The sequence below is a fragment of the Anser anser genome, assembly GCF_964211835.1.
Source record: "Anser anser genome assembly, chromosome: 20".
NCBI classification, from domain to species: domain Eukaryota; kingdom Metazoa; phylum Chordata; class Aves; order Anseriformes; family Anatidae; genus Anser; species Anser anser.
This window is the reverse complement of record NC_139741.1, coordinates 40,441-61,462: the sequence shown is the minus strand read 5'-3', so window position 1 is coordinate 61,462 and position 21,022 is coordinate 40,441. Positions and strand designations below refer to the sequence as shown.

Genomic DNA, 21,022 nt, shown 5'->3' with positions numbered 1-21,022 from the left:
CTGGAAGGCTGCAAGAAGTCTTGCCTCAAAAGACTCTTCTGAAATGAATTCTGTTGCCATCCCAATTTTTTTTTTCTACGGGCACATTCTTGGGACTTGCTTCTGCAATGTCGAGAGTTATGCAGGGTTGGTTTTTGATACCCAGCGTAGAGAAGGAGTTAGCTTACATTCAGGTGCTGCGGTTTCTGCACGTGTCTTATAACGTAGGTTCCCTGCTTAACTTGCAATTTATGAGGTTCCTACCAATGAGCACTTTCCTGTCCATGCCGAACGCAGCTGAGTTGCAGGCTACCATTAAACATCAAATGTTTAATATAGATTGTTAATAACAAATCGCAACTGTTAAGAATATATGCTAAAAAAAATAAGCACAGAAAGTAGAAGCTCTAGGCTGTGAGTGGTCTGTCCCATACTGATACTGCATGTTTGCACTGAGGCAGAATGATTGCTTTCACTCACTTGTGGAGCGATGAGTCTAGGCTCTCACTGCTAGTATTTTTAGCAAGACGGATTGAGCATTTCTCTAACATATGAGCAAGTGTTTGAGGAGCAAGTGATGGGTATGGGCACTTAAGAGACTGCCAAAGGGCAGCTTCCTATTTTATGACTGAATTTTGTGAGTGTTGGTCCTCGTTTCATACTGAAGGGGAGTATGCTCTAGTGAAGGGAGTATGTTCACGTGAAAGGAAAAGGCACTAGTCTCCCTCGTCTGGCATTATTACTTCCTTGCTGCTAGCTTTCTTCATAGAAAGCCAGTATGTTTCCTCGTCACATTCTAGTCTGCCTTCCTAGACTTCAGCCTTTGCCTCCTGGGTCTCTTGCCTTGCATAGACAATCTCTCCCCTTCTCCTCTTCTTCATCTCATTTGTAAACCTTTTATCAGGCTGATTCTTACTGGCTTCCCACCCCCACCCCCCGACCTTTTTCTATTTTTTCCTTTTTTTCTATTTTTTTTTTTACAGACTTAGTATGGCTTGTCTTGTTAGTTACTTTTCTTCCTGCCAGCCCCCAGCCTCAAGTTCTCCGATGCGACTTCAGAGGATCATCTTTGATACCTCCGCATCTGAATAATACGGTTTCTGTCCCATGCTGTAGCTGACGGCAGGACGGACTCTGACTGCAGAGGAGAGGTTGCTTCCTCTGTAGTTTCCTATTGCGTCTCATACTGGTTTGGGTAAGCAATTACAGAGGAAATTTGACTTCTCCGTGGAGCAGTGTGTGCCTGACAGCTAGCTGGAGACAGCACACACGGCATTGAGTCAGTGCTCCGAGTGCAGTCCTGAGTCGCAGTAAAGGTAAAACAATTGCAGACTGACAGTTTAGCTTCTAAGGAGCATATACAAATAGCACGTTTGCCTCTGATGCTTAAAAGGCGAGGTTCCGAGATCATATTTCACGGACTGCTTCCTATAGATTTCAAGAAATGCAATCGTTCTGAAGCACAGCCGCGCTTTAAGGGAACAAACTGCCTTGAGACCCATTACGTGGGAGGGAACCGGGGGCGTAAGTGACGTCAGGGCGTGCCCTCACCGAGGGCCAAAACGGCTCCGTGATTGGCTGGACCGTGAGGGCGGATGCTGTGTCCGAGCGAGCCGTCATTGAGGGCAGGAGCATTCCATGATTGGCTGGGAACCCAGGACGGAAGTGGCTTCACGGCTAGCCTTCACTCAGGGCGGAAACGCTCCGTGATTGGCTCGGAGGAACCCAGGGCGGAGGTGCCGTGCAGGGCTTGCCGGCACTGTGGGCGGCAGCGGCCGGGTCGGGGCGCCGAGGCGCGCTGCCGCAACGAAGTTGGTGGTCGGTGCCGCCCCGGGCACGGAGTAGCGTGCACCCCGAGCACACGGCGCTTGCCAGCTTTACGGGAGCAGGTTATGTAGCGGGGCTACATAACACATAACAGCTTCAGCTGTCGGGGGAGGGGAAGGCGACGGGGTCTGGCCGCGATGCCGGGGCAGCGGGAGCCTCTCCGGCTGCCGAGCTTCAACCTGCCGCACAGCTCAGCGCCGCGCAGCCGTTTCCTCGCTGCCTCAGTCCCCCCCCTCCGGGAAAGGCGAGAGAATAGGGGGTGGGGTGGGGTGGGTAAAGCGTGCGGGTTGAGATAAAGACAGTTTAATAGGACAGCAAATTAAGAGAAAGTAACGACACCAACGTGTACGCACACGCAAAGCTACCGCCGCACGCCGCAATTGCTCGCCGCACGCGTGTCCGGTTGCCCGGCCGGTTCCTGAGCAGCAGCCGCCCCCCGGCCGTCCTTCCCGGGTCCGGACACCCCTTCGCGGCCAGCTCGGGTCGCCGTCCCGGTCGCGCCTCCTCCCGGCTCCCGGAGCAGACAAAGCGTCTCCCCTCCGGCTCGAGCGCGCTCAGCGCTCGCAGCCCCTCCTCGTGCGGCGGCTCCGCTCCCCCGGTCGCCGCGCCGGGCCGAGCCCCGCGGCCCCGTGCCTCGCTCCGGAGGCGTCCGCAGGCGCTGAACGGAGGGTCGGAGGACCCCCGCCGGCGGCAGCCTTCTGCCGGGCCTTCCTTGCCGGCGAGAGCCGCCCGGCCCGGCCCGGCCGGCCGCGCGCAGGTCCCGCGGCGCTGCTCGGTGCCGCCGGGGCGGGCGGCTCGGGGCCCCGGCCAATGAGGCGGCAGGCGGCGGCGCGGCTCCCGGGAGATGGGCGGGGCATGCAAATCACGCCGGAGGGGAGGGGAGGGAGGGCGGGCGAAGGGGCGGGGCGAACGCTCAGAGGAGGCCGAGCTGCGCCAATCAGCGCGGAGCGGAGGTCGGGCGCAGGGGCTCGGTGGGCGGGGCAGGCGGCCGCCGAGCGGCGGGGAGGGAGAGGCGGTGCCGGGGGCGGGGCATGCAAATTATGCGCGGGGCCGAGCGAATCGGGCGCGCGGGGGCCCGAAGGGGCCGCTGGGAGGCCCCGGCGACGCGGCGGCGGGGCGCTCGGGGGTCGCGGCTGCGACCGGAGCGCCCGAGAGTGGGCGAGGGCGGCGGGTTGAGCCCCGGGAGGGCGGGGACGAGCGGTGGATCAGCGGCCGTGAGGTAGGGGTGGTGGGCGCGGGATCGGGTGTCGTGGGGGGAGAGAGACGCCGCCGTATTTGGGCCTTTTGGCTCAGCTGAAGTGTAGTGTGCGTTGCTCTGAGTTTGCTGTGTGTCTGCGTCGTCGCTGAGGGGAGTTTGTTTTGGGCTTGAGGAGTTGGGTGTGGAGCCCGGTTCCGTGCGGTCCTTGCAGCCTGGCGGTATTGCGGTGTGTCCGGGGGCGGTGCGCCGTTCTCCGGGAGGTTGCTGTGGGTGTCCGAAGGCAGAGCTGGCCGGCGTGCGGCGGGGGAGCGCCTCCGTTCCGCGGCGCGGCGCCCCGGCAGCTGCCGGCCAGCCGTCGCAGGGGGTGAGGGAGCGCCGCAGGGTTCCTGGCTCCGCGGAGGGCAGGTCGCGGCCCAGCGCATGCGCTCGGTTCCCCCCTCGCTGCCCCTTCCGCGGGGCGGAACGGCTCTCTGCTCGCTTGCGCTCCTGGCAGCGCATGCCGTCCCTTTGCGCTGGGTAAGCGGCCGTCTCCGGCGTCCGGGGCAGCAGGTCACGCACTGCGGGCGGGCGGGCGGGGGGGGCAGCACGTTTCTGAAGGGCTGCTTTTGAGAGGGGGAGTTAGGAGAATCTTACGGAGTACAGAGAGAGCGCCGACAGCATTAAACTAGTGGATGCTGCTTAGCGTCTTTGCTAACTCTTGTGCATTGTGCAAATCAATCAAAGCAAGAAGCTTTGGGCCCCTTTCCAAGGTTAGTCTCTCGATAAGAGTGTGAGCCTGTCTTAAGAGACTGGCAGAAACCGGTCCTGCGGATGGACAAGAGCCGAGGAGCGACTGAGTCCGCGCAAAGACAAGAGGTCAACTAGCGGTGACGAGGAAGAGTCATCAACCTTCATCCTCCCGAGGAACCCCACCAGGAGACACTGCGCAAGCAAAGATGGGAGGAGTTGATGGAAATAACTCCTTGGAACCGATTTTAACGCGAAGCGGGGACAGGTTATGAATAGGTATAGGCGTACCGTGAAACTTTATGCGTACGTAACCCTGTGCTGCATACAACCACGGCAAATTGCTGCGTCGGGTGCGCACGGCTTTGGTGGGACTACCCCCCGTGCTGCCCAGTGCTGAATAAACATACCTACTTTACGATCTTATTGATTGTGGACTCCGTTTGCCACAAGTCAGTTTGGCGAGCCAGCCAGGAGACGCTCTGCTCGGCTGCGGGATCGACTGCGGAGCGGACGCCCCTAGGTGCACCCCGAGTATTTTCCTCGGAGGAGCCTCCGCTCTCAGCCGCTCACCGCGGGAGCAGGCAAAGACCTCCTGCTCCTGACGCTGCGGACAAACGGTACGTTTTACAGTACGGGAAGGGCCTGTAAGTCGTACGCGTGGCCGGGGCGGCCGGTAAATCGTGCAGAGACGTCTGGCGTGCAGCATAGTCCCCGTATGGGAGGAGGGTACCCTACAGGCTGACCGACTGAGCGGTCGAGGGGGTTTTGCTGACCGACCGACCGAGCGAGCGGCCGCTAGCGATCTTGGGAGTAGATCAAGCAAACCCGAGGTTACCGCTGCATCCCAGTTTTGGGAGCCGGGACGGACCCGCTAATGACTGTATAAGAAGCAGGAGAAGGGTAAGCGGGCCTCTCAAAACTGTGACAAGGTTACCTGGGTAACATTTGCAGCTGCTGGAGGGATATTAATTGGAGCGGCAACAATTGTATGTCTTATTTGTAGGTGTCTGGGTGTGTCGTGTTGAAAGCATTTGTGTAAGCGTATGCGTTTGAGACAAAGTATTGTCGTGAAGCGAGTTACAAACAAGTCTGGTTGTTGTTTTAAGTGATATATTCCTGTGGGATGAATGAGAAGTGCAGGGGGGCCTCTTTGCGTGATTGCGCCGCGTGAGTGAGACGCAGCATCGCCGCGAGGCGAGCGCGGAGTTCCGATCCGCGGTTCCGTATTCTCCGCGAGGGGAACGGCCAGAGACGAACGAAGCGCACGACAGACCGAAAGGAAGCGCTGCTTTATCCCAGCGTTGACTGGTGGTGCCCGATGTACGGGCCCGCTGGTGTAGCTTGTAACCCTCTTGAATGTTTCGAGTGTGACAAGGAGAAAGGCGGGAGCATTATCTAAGGAACAGTTGAGAAGTTTGGGTATGTTCGCTGTGGTGTTTGGTTGGTTTCCCAAGTACTGGGGGAGCGGGGCTGACTGATTATCAAAGCGGTAGAACGGAGAGTCACTTCTTTGGCGGTTCGGGCTTGAGCCCTGGGAATTTGGTAAGAAGGGGGAGAGCGAATTTATTTAGGCCTCAGTACCTTTATTTAGGCCTCAGTACCTTTATTTAGGCCTCAGTACAGCGGGAGGGGGTGTGTGTGTGTGAGAAGGAGTGCTTGTTTGTTGCGCTTTAATGCCCAGCACTAGTGGCTTGGAGGGTGGCGCTGTAAGTGGAGCGTTGCAGGGGCTTCCCGCCTCTGCCAGTGAATTGGCAGAGTAATTAGGAACCGGCTGTTGCTTCGCGGGATGTTCAGAATTTTGGTTTGGTAAATGGAAAGGGATCCTGGCGTGCGTATCTTCATCCTTGATCGTAGTAGCAGGAGTTTTGACGACCCTTGGTTGTTGCATTATCCCCTGTGTAAAAGGACTAGTACAGCCGTTCACTAAAACTGCGCTATTGAAACAAATGACCGTGGAGCCACCACCTTACTCACGTAAGGTGATGATATTAGAGGGGATGGAAAGCAAAGAAGGTGAGGAAGAGGAAGAGATCTACCAAATTACACCGCAGAGAAAAGTTTTGCAAAAATCAACAATTTATAAAGAAGAAAAGGGGGGAATTGTGGGAATAAAAATGTTGCTTTTGCAGAGTTACGTTGTTCAGAGGGAAGTAATGCAGTGTTGAGGCTCGCAGTGATAAGAAAGCTTAACGGACAACCTTGTAAAATGCAGACAACCGGACTCCTCAGAGCAGCTAGATGAAAATCACGGTGTCAAGTCAGATCAGTGAAGAAACATTACCACTTCAAACAGTAAAAAAGTCAAAAGAAATTTGAAATTGAACAGGCCGGCAACTGAAGGCCACGTAGTGTCTGTGAAGCGTCGGATAGGTTGTGAACCCGGAATACCCAGTCAATGGGGAAACAGGGGAGGGTCCCGGTCGTCGAGAAAGAAAGTACATAAACCGTACTGTGTGACTAGTAGGCGCGCTCCTGCTTGTGGGACGCGTGCCATTGCGATCGCGAATAAATTACTACTTCACTGAGATCCTCGCCTGAGCCTAACCTACTGGCTACGGAGTGTTTCTCACACTCCCTGCGCGTAATCCTGGCTACAATATACCGCGTTATCGAAGGTGCCTTTTAAACAACATTGATAGAAACTCAGGGGGCGATAGTACTGACCCTGGGGGTGGAACTATCCATGCAGGGAATAATCCACGCTGCACCAAATATGGTAGCCACAGGAACGCTAATATACATAGCGCGTGCCAGATGCAACGTGAGAATCCTGCACCTGGATGGCCTGTCCCAAATGGCGAGAGGTGGTACTGGCTACGTGGCAATAAAGCCAGGAAGGTGTTGCCCCTGGGATGGAAGGGAGCTTGCACCCTGGAGGCAATAATTCCAAACGTAACTATTATTGAAGACCCACAAAGCCAAAGGCCCCTTGAGACCACACGCAGGATTAAGCGGACTCCAGACAATTCTCTAGTAAAATTCTCTAGTATTTCACAGCTTTGCAAGGTGGTTTTTACCTCGGTGAGGGGTGGGTGAATTAGAAAAAGCGATTGTAAATATCTCCGCTATAACTGAAGAACTAGAAGATAAGTTTGATAAGTTTGCAAAAATAGGACTGTAGAATCAAATAGTATTCGATTCATTAATAACCTCATAAGGAGGAGCGTGCACTGTAATTAATGCTAGTTGCTGTATAGATGTAGATCAAATGGGACGGATTTGACTGATATTTGGGGGGAAAAAAGTATACTGGGGGGGCGTGGGGAGGAAAGATCCTACATAGAGTAGCTCAAGATGACAGTTCCTGGGCATTTAGAAACATTTGGGAGAAACTAACTTCGTGGTTACCTGAACAGAATTGGCTCAAACCACTATTTGTTGGTATTGTAAAAATAATGGCATTGTACGCCTACCATCCCCCGTGACATCCGAAGAAGACTATTGCGCCTTAATGTTGGAGAAACTCAAGAGCGCGGTACGTGAAGAGGTGCAAAAACAACAGTAGGAGTAAGGAAAGAAGAGGAGGGAACTGTGAGAAACTAAGTTGTGTTTTTGCAGTAGAGAACTAATTTTCTGTATTCCGAGGTAGCTGTGCAGTCATACTAAGGAGAAACGCTACGTGGGTAAGCGGACTGTTCCGAAATAAGGCAGAAGCTTGAGGAAAAACAGGTTGAGCAGCGTGGGAACGGTAAAACAAAGATCACAGGTTCCTGAAACATAAGAAAGGGAAAAAAAAAAAAGGAAATAAGAAGGGAGCAATTAAAGGGTTGAAAAAGAAGTAAAATTGTACATACATGGTATAGAGGAGCGTCGAGCAGCTTGTGAACCTGCAGTACTCGGCCAATGAGGACACAGGGGAGGGGATCAGGCGTCGGGGAATAGGGAATAAAAGTTGATGCTGTGCTTACTGCAATGCGCTCCTGATCGGCAGGACGCCCGCCACTGCAACCGCGAATAAAATAGCCTCAGAGAAGATCGTGTGTCAAGAAAATTATTTGAGACGTTTCTCGCAGATATACTTGACGAGGGAGGACCAAGAACACCCCGCCCTTCTTTAAAAAAAAAAAAAAATAAAATAAAGGCATCACAGGGGCAGCCTGAGGGTCGCCTTCCCACAGGGAAGCGGCGCCGTGATTGGCTGGACCGTGAGGGCGGAAGTGGCGTCACGGCTAGCCTTAACTCAGGGCGGAAGCGCTCCGTGATTGGCTCGGAGGAACGCAGGGCGGAGGTGCCATGCAGGGCTTGCCGGCGCTATGGGCGGAAGCTGTCGGGCCGGGCCGCCGAGGCGCGGTGCCGCAACGAGGTTGGTGGTCGGTGCCGCCCCGGGCCGGGCCGGGCCGGGAGGGGACGAGGCGGCGGGCGGTTGGGGCGCCACGCGGTCGGCGGCTTCTGCGGAAACGGCCCTTGTGCGGGGCGGGGGCGGCGCCGCGCCGGAGCGGAGCGGACCGGGCGTGCGGAGGGATCTGCACTGCGCGGGGCTGCGGAGGGCTGGGGGGGAGGGGGGCGAAGCGGCGCGGGGGGGGGGGTTGCGTGCGCTTGGCCGACTCCCCTCTGTGTCGGATGGACTGCTCCGTCCCGCGGCATGCTGGGAGCTGTAGTTCTGTGGTGCGCGGCCGGTCTTTCCCCGAGCCGGGGCCGGGGCCGGGGCCGGGGCCGGGCCGTGCGCGCCGGGAGGCGCAGGTTGCCGCTGGCTGCGAGCGCGGCTGCCGGCGGTGAGGCGAGCGAGAGCCTTCGGGGGCGCTTCCCCGGAGCGTCGGGCCGGGAGGGGTGGGGGCTGCGGCGGCCGGGCGCGGGTCCTCGCTGCGCTCGATCGTCGGGCTGCGCCTCGGAGGTTTTCCTCCCCCCGCGTGCTGACGGCCGGCTCTCTCCTTTCCCTGCGGCTCACCAGGGCAGAAGCAGCTCCCCGCCGCTGGGACCCCCGCGGGGTTTGTCGCCGAGCGAAGGTGGCGCAGCAGCTGAAGGGAGGAAAGCTGCAGCTGGCGTGCTGCAGTCGCAGGTTTCCCAGGAGAAAGAGCAGCCCGTCTGTCCCAGCTGTCCGGGTAAGTTGTAGCGACCTCCGGGTGAAATCCAGGTGTGCTCTAGTAATTTTCCTGCACCTCAGGCTCAAAGGCCTGATTGAATTTGCAGAACTGTGAACGGATGAACAGATTGGAGGATTTTTTTTTTTTTTGGAAGGAGGCAGTCCCTAAACCGATGCAGTCTAACTGCATCTAAGATGTAGGTTGTTACTTCCGTAAGCTATAAAGGAACTTTACATGCTTTTTAAATGGAGTCTCATGTGTGTGCGTTTGGCTTGTCCTGATGGCTGGTGTAGGTGATTGCTCACATGACCAAAAACTCCTTGTGCTGATGTTGGATCTGCCCGTTGGTAAAGGACCGCATGTTCAGCTTTTTTTCCTTACCGTGTCGTAGTTATTTTATTATTATTTTTTTTCTGAAAGAAAGGGCGGATTTTTCATTGGTTTCTCTGTGAGCATATCGAACCAGATTGCAGTAAATACACGTAAGCGAGTAGGCTGCAGCACGTACTGGTCAGTATCAGAGTACTACTCTGCTAGCAGAGGAGAGCCAGATGAAGATGTTCAGGGTAAGGGCTTGTTCTGCCTCAAGTTGAATGGAAAGATGCTGAAGTTGAGCATCCTGGGGAATGTTTGTAGGACTATTTTTAGACGACGAAAGTTCAAATGGCTGTCGATGAAGGGGATTTTGTTGGCTCTTTTAGACAGCTATTCCTACCGAAGATCCCATCGGTTACAAAAGGTGGTAACCTTGCAGTTTCTACGGTCTGTAGCAAAATAAACTGGCAGATGAATAAATGAGCAGGCACAAATACACGTGACTCTATAGCCATGTTGTGGTTTAACGTAGCTGGCAGCTAAGCACCACATAGCCGTTGGCTTGTCCTCCCCTCTCCCTCTCTGGGATGGGGGAGAGAAATGGGAAAGTGAAGCCTGTGGGTTGAGATAAAGACAGCTTATAAAAACAGGAAAATAATAATAATAACGATAATAGTACTACTAATAATAATGTGCACAAACAAGTGATGCGCAATGCAATTGCTCACCACCTGCTGACCGATGCCCAGCCTATCCGCAAGCAGCTGGTCCCCCCAGTCCTGCTAGCCACCCCTATATATTGTTTAGCATGACGCCAGATGGTATGGAATACCCCTTTGGCCAGTTTGGGTCAGCTGCCCTGGGTCTATCCCCTCCCAGCTCCTGCTGCACCCCCAGCCTGCCCACTGGCAGGACAGAACGAGAAGCTGGAAAGTCCTTGGCCTGGTGTAAACACTGCTCTGCAACAATTAAAACATCAGCATGTTATCAACACTTTTCTCAGCCTAATCCAAAACATAGCACCCTACCAGCTACTAGGAGGAAAATTAACTCTATATTAGCTGAAACCAGGACAAGCTGAGGTTAAATAATCTGCAGTTTCTTCTGTTTTATCTTTCAAAGAATGTTCTTGCTGAGCGCCTGAGCTTTTTGCTCACCTTACCGAGGAAAGGAATGGCTGTGCTTCTTCCCCCCTCATCCCTATTTTTTTTCCTCTTCTCCCTCGATGACAGGGACTTGAAATGTTTTTCTCAGATGTCCATGTGAAAGTTTTAAAGAATGCTAATGGTGAACACTGACAGAATTGGGTGACTTTTTAAAGGTGGAGGGTAAAGAACGTGGAAATTCCTAGTACGTTAATGTTACTTTGTTAACAAAACTGATGTAATAGCCACTTGCTGTTTCTGTTTTTTTGGTTTGGCTTGGTTTTCCTTTCAGTAGTCTCCCGAAAGGCTTTTGTTGACAAAACTTTGGTCTGCTTCAGCTTTAAGAATTACCCTAGAAATAATGAACAAGTGCTTGCAGGGCTTTCCAGAATGCTAATTGTAGTCAGTCAAGAATGACTTGGGAGGCAATTCCTTTCACGTAATCGTAGAGTGGTTTGGGTTGGAAGGGACGCTTAAAGATAATCTAGTCCATCCCCCCTGCCTCGATCAGTGGCGTCTTGCACTAGGTCAGGTTGCTCAAAGCCCCATCCAGCCCAGCTTTGAGTACCTCCAGTAATGAGGCCTCTACAACTTCTCTGGGCAGCCTGTTTCAGTGTCTTACTACCCTCATTGAGAAGAACTTCTTCCTTTTGTTCAATCTAAATCTATCTTCCTTCAGTTTAAAACTTGTCTTGCCTTGTCGCTACAGGCCCTGGTAACAAGTCCTTGCCTGTCTCTTTTGTAAGTCCACTATACGTGTTTAAAGGTAGTAATGAGGTCTCCCCAGAGCCTTCTCTTCTCCGGGCTGAAGTGTGACACAGCCCTTCTCCTGGTGCTGGCTTGCAGGTCAGTGCCAAGCTACCGGAAGGAGGTTTTTATGTACTTTGCTACTTCCTTCAAAGGGAAGTTGAAGTACAGACAAGCTGACTGAGAACACTCCAAAGTGGTAGACGCGAGACGTTTTGTAGGACGCCAGCTCTTTTCCTCTGTGAGCGGAAGGAAAGCTTGTTCGGGCACAGGTATCTATCACAGAGGGATGCAGCTCTCGTTACCACTTCTGCTGACTCCTGAAGTGTTCTATGCGCTGGTCTGATATCCCTGCCCATCTGTGGCAGAAGAGTTTGTCCCTCAGATTGCAGAAGCAGCATTGTGGAATTTAGGTTTTGGAATGTATTGAGATTGTACTCCTGAAATCTGATCTATTTCAAGATACTACCTATCCTTTCAAACCTTGCTTCTCTGAAATCCAAGTCGTTGTCATTACCCCAGAAATACCGAAGGGAGAAATGCTCCATTGAGCAAATTATCAGAAAGACAGAATCAATTTAGGCAAGCCTCTCTCCCGTGGAATTTGTGGATTCCTTAAACTGGCCTGGCAGGAGTATTTGAAGTAAATACTATCCAAGAAAAAATTATTCTTACGTGTCCCCTCAAGACTAGGAGATGGTTACCCAGCAAAATGCTTGCTCGAGGCACGGGCTCAACAGCTGACTAAGTAATTGGAGTGTGTGGGATAAAATACTGCAGACAGCACAGTCCACGCATTTGGTTGTTTAATGCCACTGAGATATGGTTTTATAGCAGAAATGTGTCAGAATTAACAGTAATACAAGGAAACGATGCAAACCTGGAGGTAGGCAGTGAGCTTTGTGAGCAGGGAGTGCTGGTGTGGCCCTGTTCCTCTGACTACACCTGTGTGAATCAAGTAGGGGAAGTGAGTATGGATGTGGTATTTCAGCCCTTTCAGGGAGCTGAACGTCACCTGAAAAGATGACGACATCCCTGCCCTGGAGGACCTGCCCACCACAGTCTGTAGCATTGTGTGCATTTGTAGATTGCTGGGCCTGAGAGTAGGGGACTATGGGATGTTGGGGCTGGGATTTGATTTGGGGATTCCCCCCAGCCCCACAAGCTTAGCTTTTAAGTTAAAGCTTGGAAATAGAAGAGGGAGTGAGGGAAGAAAAAAGCAAAGCCTTACAGAGCCTCAGCTCCATTGAGGAACGAATAACAGTCTGTCTGCTTCTGGAAGAACTTCCCACTGCTGAGGATAGATGGGGTGGACCCCAAAAACTAGATGGGATTCTGTGTGAGCTGGTAATACTGCCAGCAGGACTCCATAGCTGACGAGAGACATTATTTGTTTTGATGTCCGTCACAATGAAAAATGCTTGTTTCATCCAACTTGGGGAAGTAGTATCAAACTCACAGACAAACAATATTAGTAAGACTCTATTACACAGTCATTGTGAAAGTTTAGCATAGCGAAGAAACTGTGTGTATAAGGTGAAAAATGGAGTCATACCTCCGAGAAGTCCCAGTTTGTGGTCTTTAATCTTTTTTCTTGTTTTTTTTTGGGGGGGGGGGGGGGGAGGGGAGGGAAGGGGGGTAATGAGGGAGAGAGACGAACATTACCCAAAAAGGTGACAAAATCCGTGCCTAAAAAGCTCACCTGCTACAGCTTTTATAAATGATCTTTGCACTGCAAGTTTCAGTTTTCATGAAGCCAAATTGACATAAATCTGAAAATTTCCATGGGTTTAAAAGAACGCTTACTGAAATATTCTTGTCATTCACAGTAATAATGGAGTGAGTGAACTTGTTCCGCATAGTGACCTTACTTTATTGTTTTTGTATTCCAGCAAACCTGTGCAATCCCAGGAGTGTAAGTACAGTCTTGTGTAGCATTGTCATTCTGCCCCACCACTCTGATATCTAACAAGGTAATACTTTCTGGATGTTGTCTACAAATTCTTTCCTTTCTTATGTAAGAGGTAGATGCATGTATTGCCTAGTTTGTCATAGATTGTTGCTGAAGTACTGTTTTATTTGTATTTGTGAAGACAGCAGAATCAAAGATAGCAGCTCGGCGACTTCCACCGAGATGGTCATTAAGATAAAACAGTGAAGTTTCTAGCATATATTAAAAAGCCTGGAGGAGTTAGCATAGCTTGCAGGAAATTGTGCTGGAAAGAGATGATATTTGACAGCAAACATGAAAATGTTGTCTTTTTACCAAGAATGATGAGAACTGCCGCGTCCGCCCTGTGTTTGGATGGGTAAGTGGGGTGAGTGAGTTAAGAGGAGCTGAGCATAGAGTTTGTGGCGGAATTGAGAAACGAATGAGATAATTTAACCTCTTTTCCGTGCATGTCTTTTTTTTTAAATCCCATACTTTTGTTATTATCAAGAATTTTTAATGTAACTCTCTATTTTAACTGGTTTGGTTTTGTGGATAGCAGCTAACTATAGAAAGAACTAAGATCCTGAAGTGTCCTTGGAGCCGCTAACTCTACTTCTTTATCTCTTCCCTAAGAAGACGTCCTGGATTTAAAGACGGTGTGTATTAAATGAAGTATGAGAAGAAACAGCTTCTTCGGACACTGGCGCTCCTCTTCTTCAGCTCGTGCAGAAGGCTGACAGCCTGTCTCACTCTTGTCAGTGCTATCCCACCACCTCCTGTAGGAGCTCAGCACCGCGTTTGGCCTGTTGCGATCTTCCCGCTCCCCTCATTTCTGTGCTGTAACGCCACCATGCACGAGAAGTCAGGTAGGATCTGAAGACCTTTGAAATTGCTAAAGAATCAAACCTCAGCTGTCAGTTTTAGCCCATTGTATTCCAGACGTTTGCTTTGCTGGATGATAGTTACGTTTTTGATTTTGTAATACGTTCTTTGTAGAGGTTATTTTAAGCAGACAAGTAGGTAGCCTCCTTCTTTCGGTGGATTTGTGCAGGTTTTAGCTGAGCTTTGCACATCTGAGCGATTGCCCAGTGGCTGTTCTGGTCTTGACGCGTCCCTAAAACCTTTGTCCGCCTCGCCCCTCCTCTTTGTGTATTAAGATGCATGTTTGCGTAAAAATTATGTACACCGTGCATAAGCCCCCCAGTGGTTATGGGGCATTTTCAGTATTTCACAGATAAGACTCTGTGTTTACTTAATCACTTAGGCATAGTCCTGGCTTTCAGCGTAGGCATAGCTAATGATTGTTATTCAAGTGGTTATGAAGTTCCCAACGTTTGTTTGTTTATATATATATATATGTAGAGAGAGAGAGAGATACATACACATATGTATATGTATGTATATACATAAATGAAACTGAGTCTGTGGAGTAAAAGACTTGTCTGCTTGCTGTATATACTCACGTATCAGCAGACTCATACACAAGCTGATCCAAACTGGGTGCCAAGCTGTGCCTTTTTTGTCGCATGGAATATGCAATCTGTGCACCTCAGGTGTACCTTGTCTATTAACTATCTCTTACATCGTGCTACCCCATTAATATCAGTGGATGTACCCAGCATCACCTTGGGGCTACATAGAATGTGGAAATTTCTAGTATGTTAATGTTACTCTGTTAACAAAACTGACGTACTAGCTGCATGCTGTTTCTATTTTTTTGTTTTTCTTTTCAGTAGCCTCCCCAAAAGTTTTTGTGGACATGTTGTGTATCTTTTCTTGTTCTTCCAGGATTCACTTGGCAGGGAAGACAACCATGGAATCCAAGGGCTGTGGACAACCATCTACCAGATGGTTGTTGAAGATGCCTTCGGTCACGTCATTTGTCCTTTTAGCTCGCCCTTTCCTTTATCTTGAGTTGAATTTTTGTGCAGTGCTATGTTTGCAGTGGTAACACTGCTGCTGAGGTGTTTTCGATTAAAAACGATCTTAACTGTAATAGTGAATTCACTGAGTGTGGCTTTGTATAACGACTTCCACGACCATAACATTTTTCTCCTTTGTCACAGATAGGAGGAAAACTCTTTAGAGAGAGATGGAGAAGGAATTAATTATACCTCTGCCTCATCCCATGAGACCAGAAGACGTGTAGTAACTGTAAGCTGCGATTCTCAGGAGACATACTAAGCATCTCTGGTTCCTTCTCGGCCTGCCCCCCTAAGGCCTTAGGGATGAGAAATCTTAGGCTTAATGTTTTTCTCTATGAAATACTGTCGTGTTAAGGGGCGTAGCTGACTAACTGTTACGGATATGGTCGGATTCGGGGTACTGAACTACCAGGGTCACGGATTCACCAATAACGTAGCACACCCTCGCTCTAGTTGTGTTCAATGAGAACTGTCACAGCTAGGAACAATGCAACGAAGGGCAGTTTATTACAGCAACAGGGACACAGGTTCTTTGGAATTGCCGGCGATAAATTCACTGTCTGCAAAAGCAAGCGAGCACGCATGAAATACACGGGTACTCGTCCTGGCTATTAACGCATTAAAAGGCACAAAGGCTCTAGAGATTTGAGTTTCTACGGAGACGCCTGGTACAACCAAGCATTCAGATCTTACCCCACGACATCCCAGTGCGGGGGGAAGAGAGGCTCAGCCCGTCGACTGATCCCGGAAGTCAGAAAGGTATCCTTCGTGATGGTATCTTCCCTAACATCCCCTTTCACTTAAGCCAATTTACATTATCCACCAATCTGTTCTCTTTAGAGACCAGTGATAGGACCCGTGGGAATGGTGTCAACCTGCAGCAGGAGAGGTTCAGGCTAGACATCAGGAAGAGGTTCTTCACTGAGAGGGTTGTTGAGCACTGGAACAGTCTCCCCAGGGCGGTAGTCGTTTCACCAAGTCTGCCGGAGTTTAAGAAGCATTTGGACTGTGCACTTAGTCATATGGTCTGAATTTTTGGGTTGACCTGTGTGATGCCGGGAGTTGGGCTCGATGATCCTTGTGGATCCCTTCCAATTCGGGATATTCTATGACTCTGTGATTATTTTCTGTCCCTTTTAGGTGGAGCTTGAGTGACTCTAGTCAGGCATATCTTGGTTATGATTTGTAAAGTTTTCTTGCTTTCGTTTAAAGCTATAGGGGTCTGAGAAATTCAGAGCGTGCGCTCAGTGAGGGGCGGTCGCAGCTTGGAGGCATGGAGCTTTTGGGATGGAGGTGTGTTTTGGTATTATAGTGATGATATAATGAGCAAAAGTTCACTAGAGTACAACGTTCTGTCAAAACCATGACAGGTGGTTGGCTCAGGGTGTGAGAAACAAAGTTGTGTTTTTGCAGTAGAGAATTACTTTTCTGTATTCCAAGGTAATCGTGTAGTCATAATAAGGAGAAATGCTAAGTAGATAAGTGAAGGGAATGAGGACACAGACTCCAAGATAGTCGAGAAATGGAGACCCTTTATTGTTCCAATGCCAGATATTATATAGCTTTCTGAACCAGCTACATGCACTGCACGCAGCTAGCGTGCGTAGTTACAGACTTCTGATTAGTGCATTCCTTTTGATCATGCATAGCCCTCTATAGGCCCGTCCGAGCCTAGCAACTTCTTACTGGTTCCCACTTTCTCTTATTCTAGCCTGGTTACCACTCTATGCCTGTGAGTAACCTTCTTCTTAACCCTTAGTGCACCGCTGTATCAATCAGCTCCAGTTTATCACCGAATGGGTCACCTGTAGATAAGTGGACAGTAGAAGGCCTCACTGTTCCAAAATAAGGTAGAAGCTTGAGAAAAACAAGATGAGCAGTGTGAGAACAGTAAAACAAAGATCACAAGTTCTCAAAACATAAGAAAGGAGAAATTAAAGGGTTGAAAAAACAGAAGAATTGTACATACATGGTATAGAGGAGCGTCGAGTAGCTTGTGAACCTGTAGTACTTAGCCAATGAGGAAACAGGGGAGGTGATCAGGCGTCGGGTAATAGGGAATAAAAGGTTATGATTTGTTTACTAAAATGCGTTCCTGATTGACAGGATGCCCGCCATTGCAATCACGAATAAAATAGCTTCACAGAAGATCCTGTCTGAAGAAAATTATTTGAGATTTTTCTCACAAGGATGGTAAACATGCAGCTTATCAGTCTTGGTGCGCATAAGAGCATCAGGTCACCGTCTCATCACAGAGCCTATCCGTGGTGTCTCCACTCTGCTCTACGCTCTGTACTGTTCCTTAGAGTCAGCACACCAAGTTCCCCTAGTGCAATAGCATGTAAAGTTGGAGGCCTAGGGAACGCTTAGGTAGCGCAGCTACCCTCCACCCTGAAAGCTTTTTCAATGCTGCACATTTTCTTTAAAATGTGAATATTAGTTTAATTTGCCTAGTTACTTAAGGCAATTACTCCACAAGTACCAAAAGCGATATGGAGAAGCCTACTTCCAGCATCTCTGTTGGTAATAATAGCTTCATACTTGTGTGCTTATCCTCATGCCTTTTCCTTTCAAATACTGGAAAGGCAGAGACTGTTCAACAGAGTCATCTCTGATCCAAAAACCAAAACTCTGATTTCATCCCAAACTAATGCTGTCTGATGTCAGTAAAACTGCTATTACTCTCGGTCATCCTGGCTGTCGCAATTGTGCCTCTGTTGGACTCTCTGTCCAACCCCGTTGATCACCCCTGTCCCGCTCCCTGCACCCCGGGTGGTTCTTCTGTCCCTCTGCCCTGCTGTCTGTCTGTCCACCCAGTTCCTCTCTTGCTGCTTGTATCCCACTTGTGCCCTTTTCCTTTTTCTTCCTCCTTCTGTGCCTCACAGCCCATTTCTGCAGGAGGCAGCTGTTCCCCAGGGCATGGATGCTGAGACGGACGGATGGACCTGCTGGATGCCTGAGCCCCGCAGCCCCCCAGGGGAAGGGGAGAATGTCTGGGCAGGGAGTTCTGCCGCAGTCTCCCTCCCAGGAGTCCTGCGTAAGAGTTTAATAAAGTTTGCTTTCTGGCTTGTGCTGCCCTCTGTGTTTGTGGACACTGTAAGTGGCTGTGGCTGTGCTGCTAGGTGCAGGTTCCTGGGTGTGGAGGGGGCAGGGGCTGGGGTGTTGGCCCCATGTTTATTGTCCATGGGGGAGCCAATGGACACAGACAAGCGATCTGGGTGTGGGGGCCACCCTGCTGGGGAGGCTGCAGGCGGGGGGGGGCAAGGGCAGCAATGGTGGGGGTAGGCCTGTGCTGTGTTTGCTCCCTGGGCCAGGTGTGCTGGGACTGGTCTGTGCAGAGAGAGTGATTGGCGAGCGTGACCTAGGCTGTGGCTGCTGCGGAGCAGCAGGTGAGGGAGGGCCTGGGCATCCGTGGCAGAGGGGAGGGAAGGGTGTTGGGGCGGCTGGGTCCTGCGGGACCCGTGGCTGGGGTAGTAGGCGGCGGATCAGAAAGCACGGATTTGACTCTGGGGCGGGGCGTCAGCTGGGTCAGGTGGCTGGGAGCGTCTTGCCCCACAGCATGCCGGGAGTTGTGGTCTGTGGGCTCTGGGCTTTTGATCGGCCACATTGGTTTCCAGAGCATGCTGCGAACTGTAGTTTCACGTTGCCGCTCAGCACGGGGCCTTTTAGGATGGGCAGTTACTTCCTCCGTGCCCGTGGAGCGGGGTGCTTTTTCTTGCCTTTCTTGTGTGGTGTTCCAGGCGGCTCCTGCCGCTTCCCTTAACGAGCAGACGGCCTGGGAAGCCGTGCCTGCCGTTCTGTTTCCGCCCATGCATGGAGCAGGGTGGCGCGGCGGCGCCTGGTGTCACCTGGTGGCCGAACAGCGAGCGGTGCTGTAGGCGAAGAGGCGCTGCGGTGACGCGTCGCTCTCTGCTCCCACCTGCTGGCGAAAGGGAAGTACTGCAGACGGAGGAGATGCGCATGCGCTGTAGCAACTGCCAGGCTTCGTGCCCCGCAGCATGCCGGGAGTTGTGGTCTTTGGGTTTCGAGCTTCCTGCCGGCCATGTTGGTTTCCCTGGCATGCCGGGAAATGTAGTTTTTCACATTGCCGCTCAGCTTCCTAGTGGGTAAGGGCACGTTGCTCAGGGTAGTTACTTCCTCCCTGAGACGACATGTAAAAGTAATTCTTGAAAAAGTAATTCAGGAAAAGTAATTCTTTTCCCATGTTTTGTTCATGATGTTTGTAGTGTGCCTTTTTATGTGTGTGTTTGGCCTGGAGCTGTCCTGCCTGGCAATTAGTGATGGTAGCTAACATGGTGGTCCAACAGTGCAATAATACATTGTCCTGACTCTTTTGGGAAAGACATCTGGTCTGTCTCTGGGCGAATACTCAAGCTCTGGGTGAGTACTTAAGGGCAGCTGGCACAGTCTTTTTTTCTTTTTTTCCAGCAGTAGGTAAACCTTAGGAGGAGCCGGTCAAAGGAAACAGCACTTTCTGGAACTGTCAAGTTCTTGTTCGGCAACTTGGTGATTGGTTTGATCTGCCTTTTCAGATGTAAAGGCAAGCGGACTGCTGTTTTGAAATGATAAAATTAAAAACATGAAGTTTGTCAAATGTGGCAGTGCCTGTTTGCAGTCTGTTTATTGCTTTTGCTAGTGGTAGGTAACACTTCTGAGGAATCGGTCGAATGAAAGAGCACCTTCTGGAACTGTGAAGCTCTGCGTTGGCAACTCGGTGACTGGCTTGACCTACTGTCCATTTCCAGAGGGAAGCGGAAAGCTGTTTTGAAGGGAAGCTGTTCTGAAATTAAAAAAGAAAAAAAATAATGGCGCTGCTCTATGGCACCTGGAGGACCACCGCTCTGCGTGACAGTTAAAAGAATGTGATTTGGAGATGGAGAGCAGCAGAGGTAAAGCAGCTGGGAAGAGAGGTATAAGTATTGCAGAGGTATTGCAGTAGGTAGGTAGGCTGTGGTTATGAGGTGCCTCAGGGTGTGCTTTGTCTTGTTTCTGCAGTTCCCTCGTGCAGCCGTGGAGAGGTGAATTCCCCATGTTGTGGAGTGGTGCAAAAAGGTGAGAGGGTTGTCAGCCCGGTCAGTTTCCTTCACCAAAGCTAAGGTAAGTCTTTCAGGAGAAACAGGCTGATTGCCTGTGCTGCACTCTGCACGCTGTTGACCTAAGCCAGACCAAAACCAGGGCTGCTGTTCCTCCTGCTCTCTTTATCTCTTCTCATGCACGGCCCCTCCCATTTTCCACATGATTAGGGCAGGCATTCTGCCTGGGCTGCTCTTTGGGGGTAGGGGCTTTGTTTTTCCTTCAGTCAGTTGCAGGGTTCTTTAGGTGGGTCAGAGCCTATGGACTGATGCATTTCAAATTGAGACCGGTAAGCCCATCTTTTTGAGGTAACTAGTAGGGTCTGTTAGAGCAAAGCTGCCAGGTGCCCCCCCACCTTGCAGGTGGCTGCCAAATGCCCCCCCCCCCAGCCTTGCAGGTGGCCGCGTTTGAGCTTGGATCTACTTTCCAGGTACAGAGGCAAGTGGACTGGTCTTTTGAAATGATAAAATTAAATATAGGGTCACCTGTGGTGTTGAAGGGTGGGTGGTAATGCTGGCAGCTGAATGTTTATCTTTTGACCGTGTTTTCCTTTGTTCAAGCTGAAATGCAGTGCGCAATACAGGACGTTGCTACCCGAGCTACCTCAGGCAAGGTGAGCAATGAACAGAGGTAGCAGTTATTTTTGGGGTGCGGTTGTCACTGCAGTTAAGTTATTACAAAAAGTAGAATAAAAATCCATTTTGCCTTTTAGAGGTGCTCTAGGTGGCTTGAGAGCAGATGGAAACATCTGCCTCGGGGGTTAGGTGAGTGGGTGAAGTAAAAGAGCGGTTGAGAGTAACTGTCCTAGGGGTGCTGTGGCTTTTGCTGCTGTGGTTGCTTTCTCTTCTGCTTATCAGGTGCCACAGGCAAGGTGGGCTGTGATAGTCTTTAGAATAGGAGCAAAGCAGGTCACTGGACTGCTGTTTGGTTCCTGAGAAAGGTGTTGCAGAGGAAAAAGGTGGTCTGGCGTGGCAGCTCCTGATGGTGGTCTTCTTCAGTAGGTGAAGCGGTGCCTGAAGCCCCATCCCGTGTAGCCTGAAATGGTGTGTCTGTGTTTGGGTTGGGGTTGCACCTTGGTGAGTGCAGGGATAGGATTTAAGCTGGTGCAGCAGAGGGCCAGGCTCCATTGT

At 50.9% G+C, this 21,022-nt stretch overlaps 1 protein-coding gene and 1 long non-coding RNA gene across 22 annotated transcripts; both read left to right on the top strand.

Annotated features, from left to right (window-relative positions):
- Positions 1-942: 942 nt before the first annotated feature.
- On the top strand, positions 943-16,967 carry LOC310884302 (uncharacterized protein). Of its 14 annotated transcripts, none has more exons than XM_083805873.1 (7): positions 943-1,829; positions 2,745-2,759; positions 8,622-8,772; positions 12,854-12,934; positions 13,528-13,760; positions 14,961-15,578; positions 15,660-16,967. In XM_083805873.1, exons 1-4 carry the CDS (start codon positions 1,575-1,577, stop codon positions 12,928-12,930), a joined length of 498 nt encoding a protein of 165 aa, XP_083661999.1. In that variant the 5' UTR covers positions 943-1,574; the 3' UTR covers positions 12,931-12,934; positions 13,528-13,760; positions 14,961-15,578; positions 15,660-16,967. The 14 variants fall into 14 exon arrangements, 5 of the variants coding, with proteins under 5 accessions (XP_083661999.1, XP_083661997.1, XP_083661998.1 ...); XM_083805871.1 differs by adding an exon at positions 14,683-14,764 and having other exon boundaries at positions 14,961-16,967; XM_083805872.1 differs by having other exon boundaries at positions 14,683-15,578.
- Positions 16,968-18,882: 1,915 nt separating this feature from the next.
- Positions 18,883-20,802, top strand: LOC310884434. 8 transcript variants are annotated; one of them, XR_014574214.1, is made up of 4 exons: positions 18,883-18,925; positions 19,046-19,168; positions 19,251-19,708; positions 19,815-20,446. It is a non-coding gene; the product is annotated as an uncharacterized lncRNA (long non-coding RNA). The 8 variants fall into 8 exon arrangements; XR_014574216.1 differs by having other exon boundaries at positions 18,910-18,925; positions 19,046-19,102; positions 19,248-19,708; XR_014574215.1 differs by lacking the exon at positions 19,046-19,168 and having other exon boundaries at positions 18,902-18,925.
- The last annotated feature ends 220 nt before the right edge of the window (positions 20,803-21,022 follow it).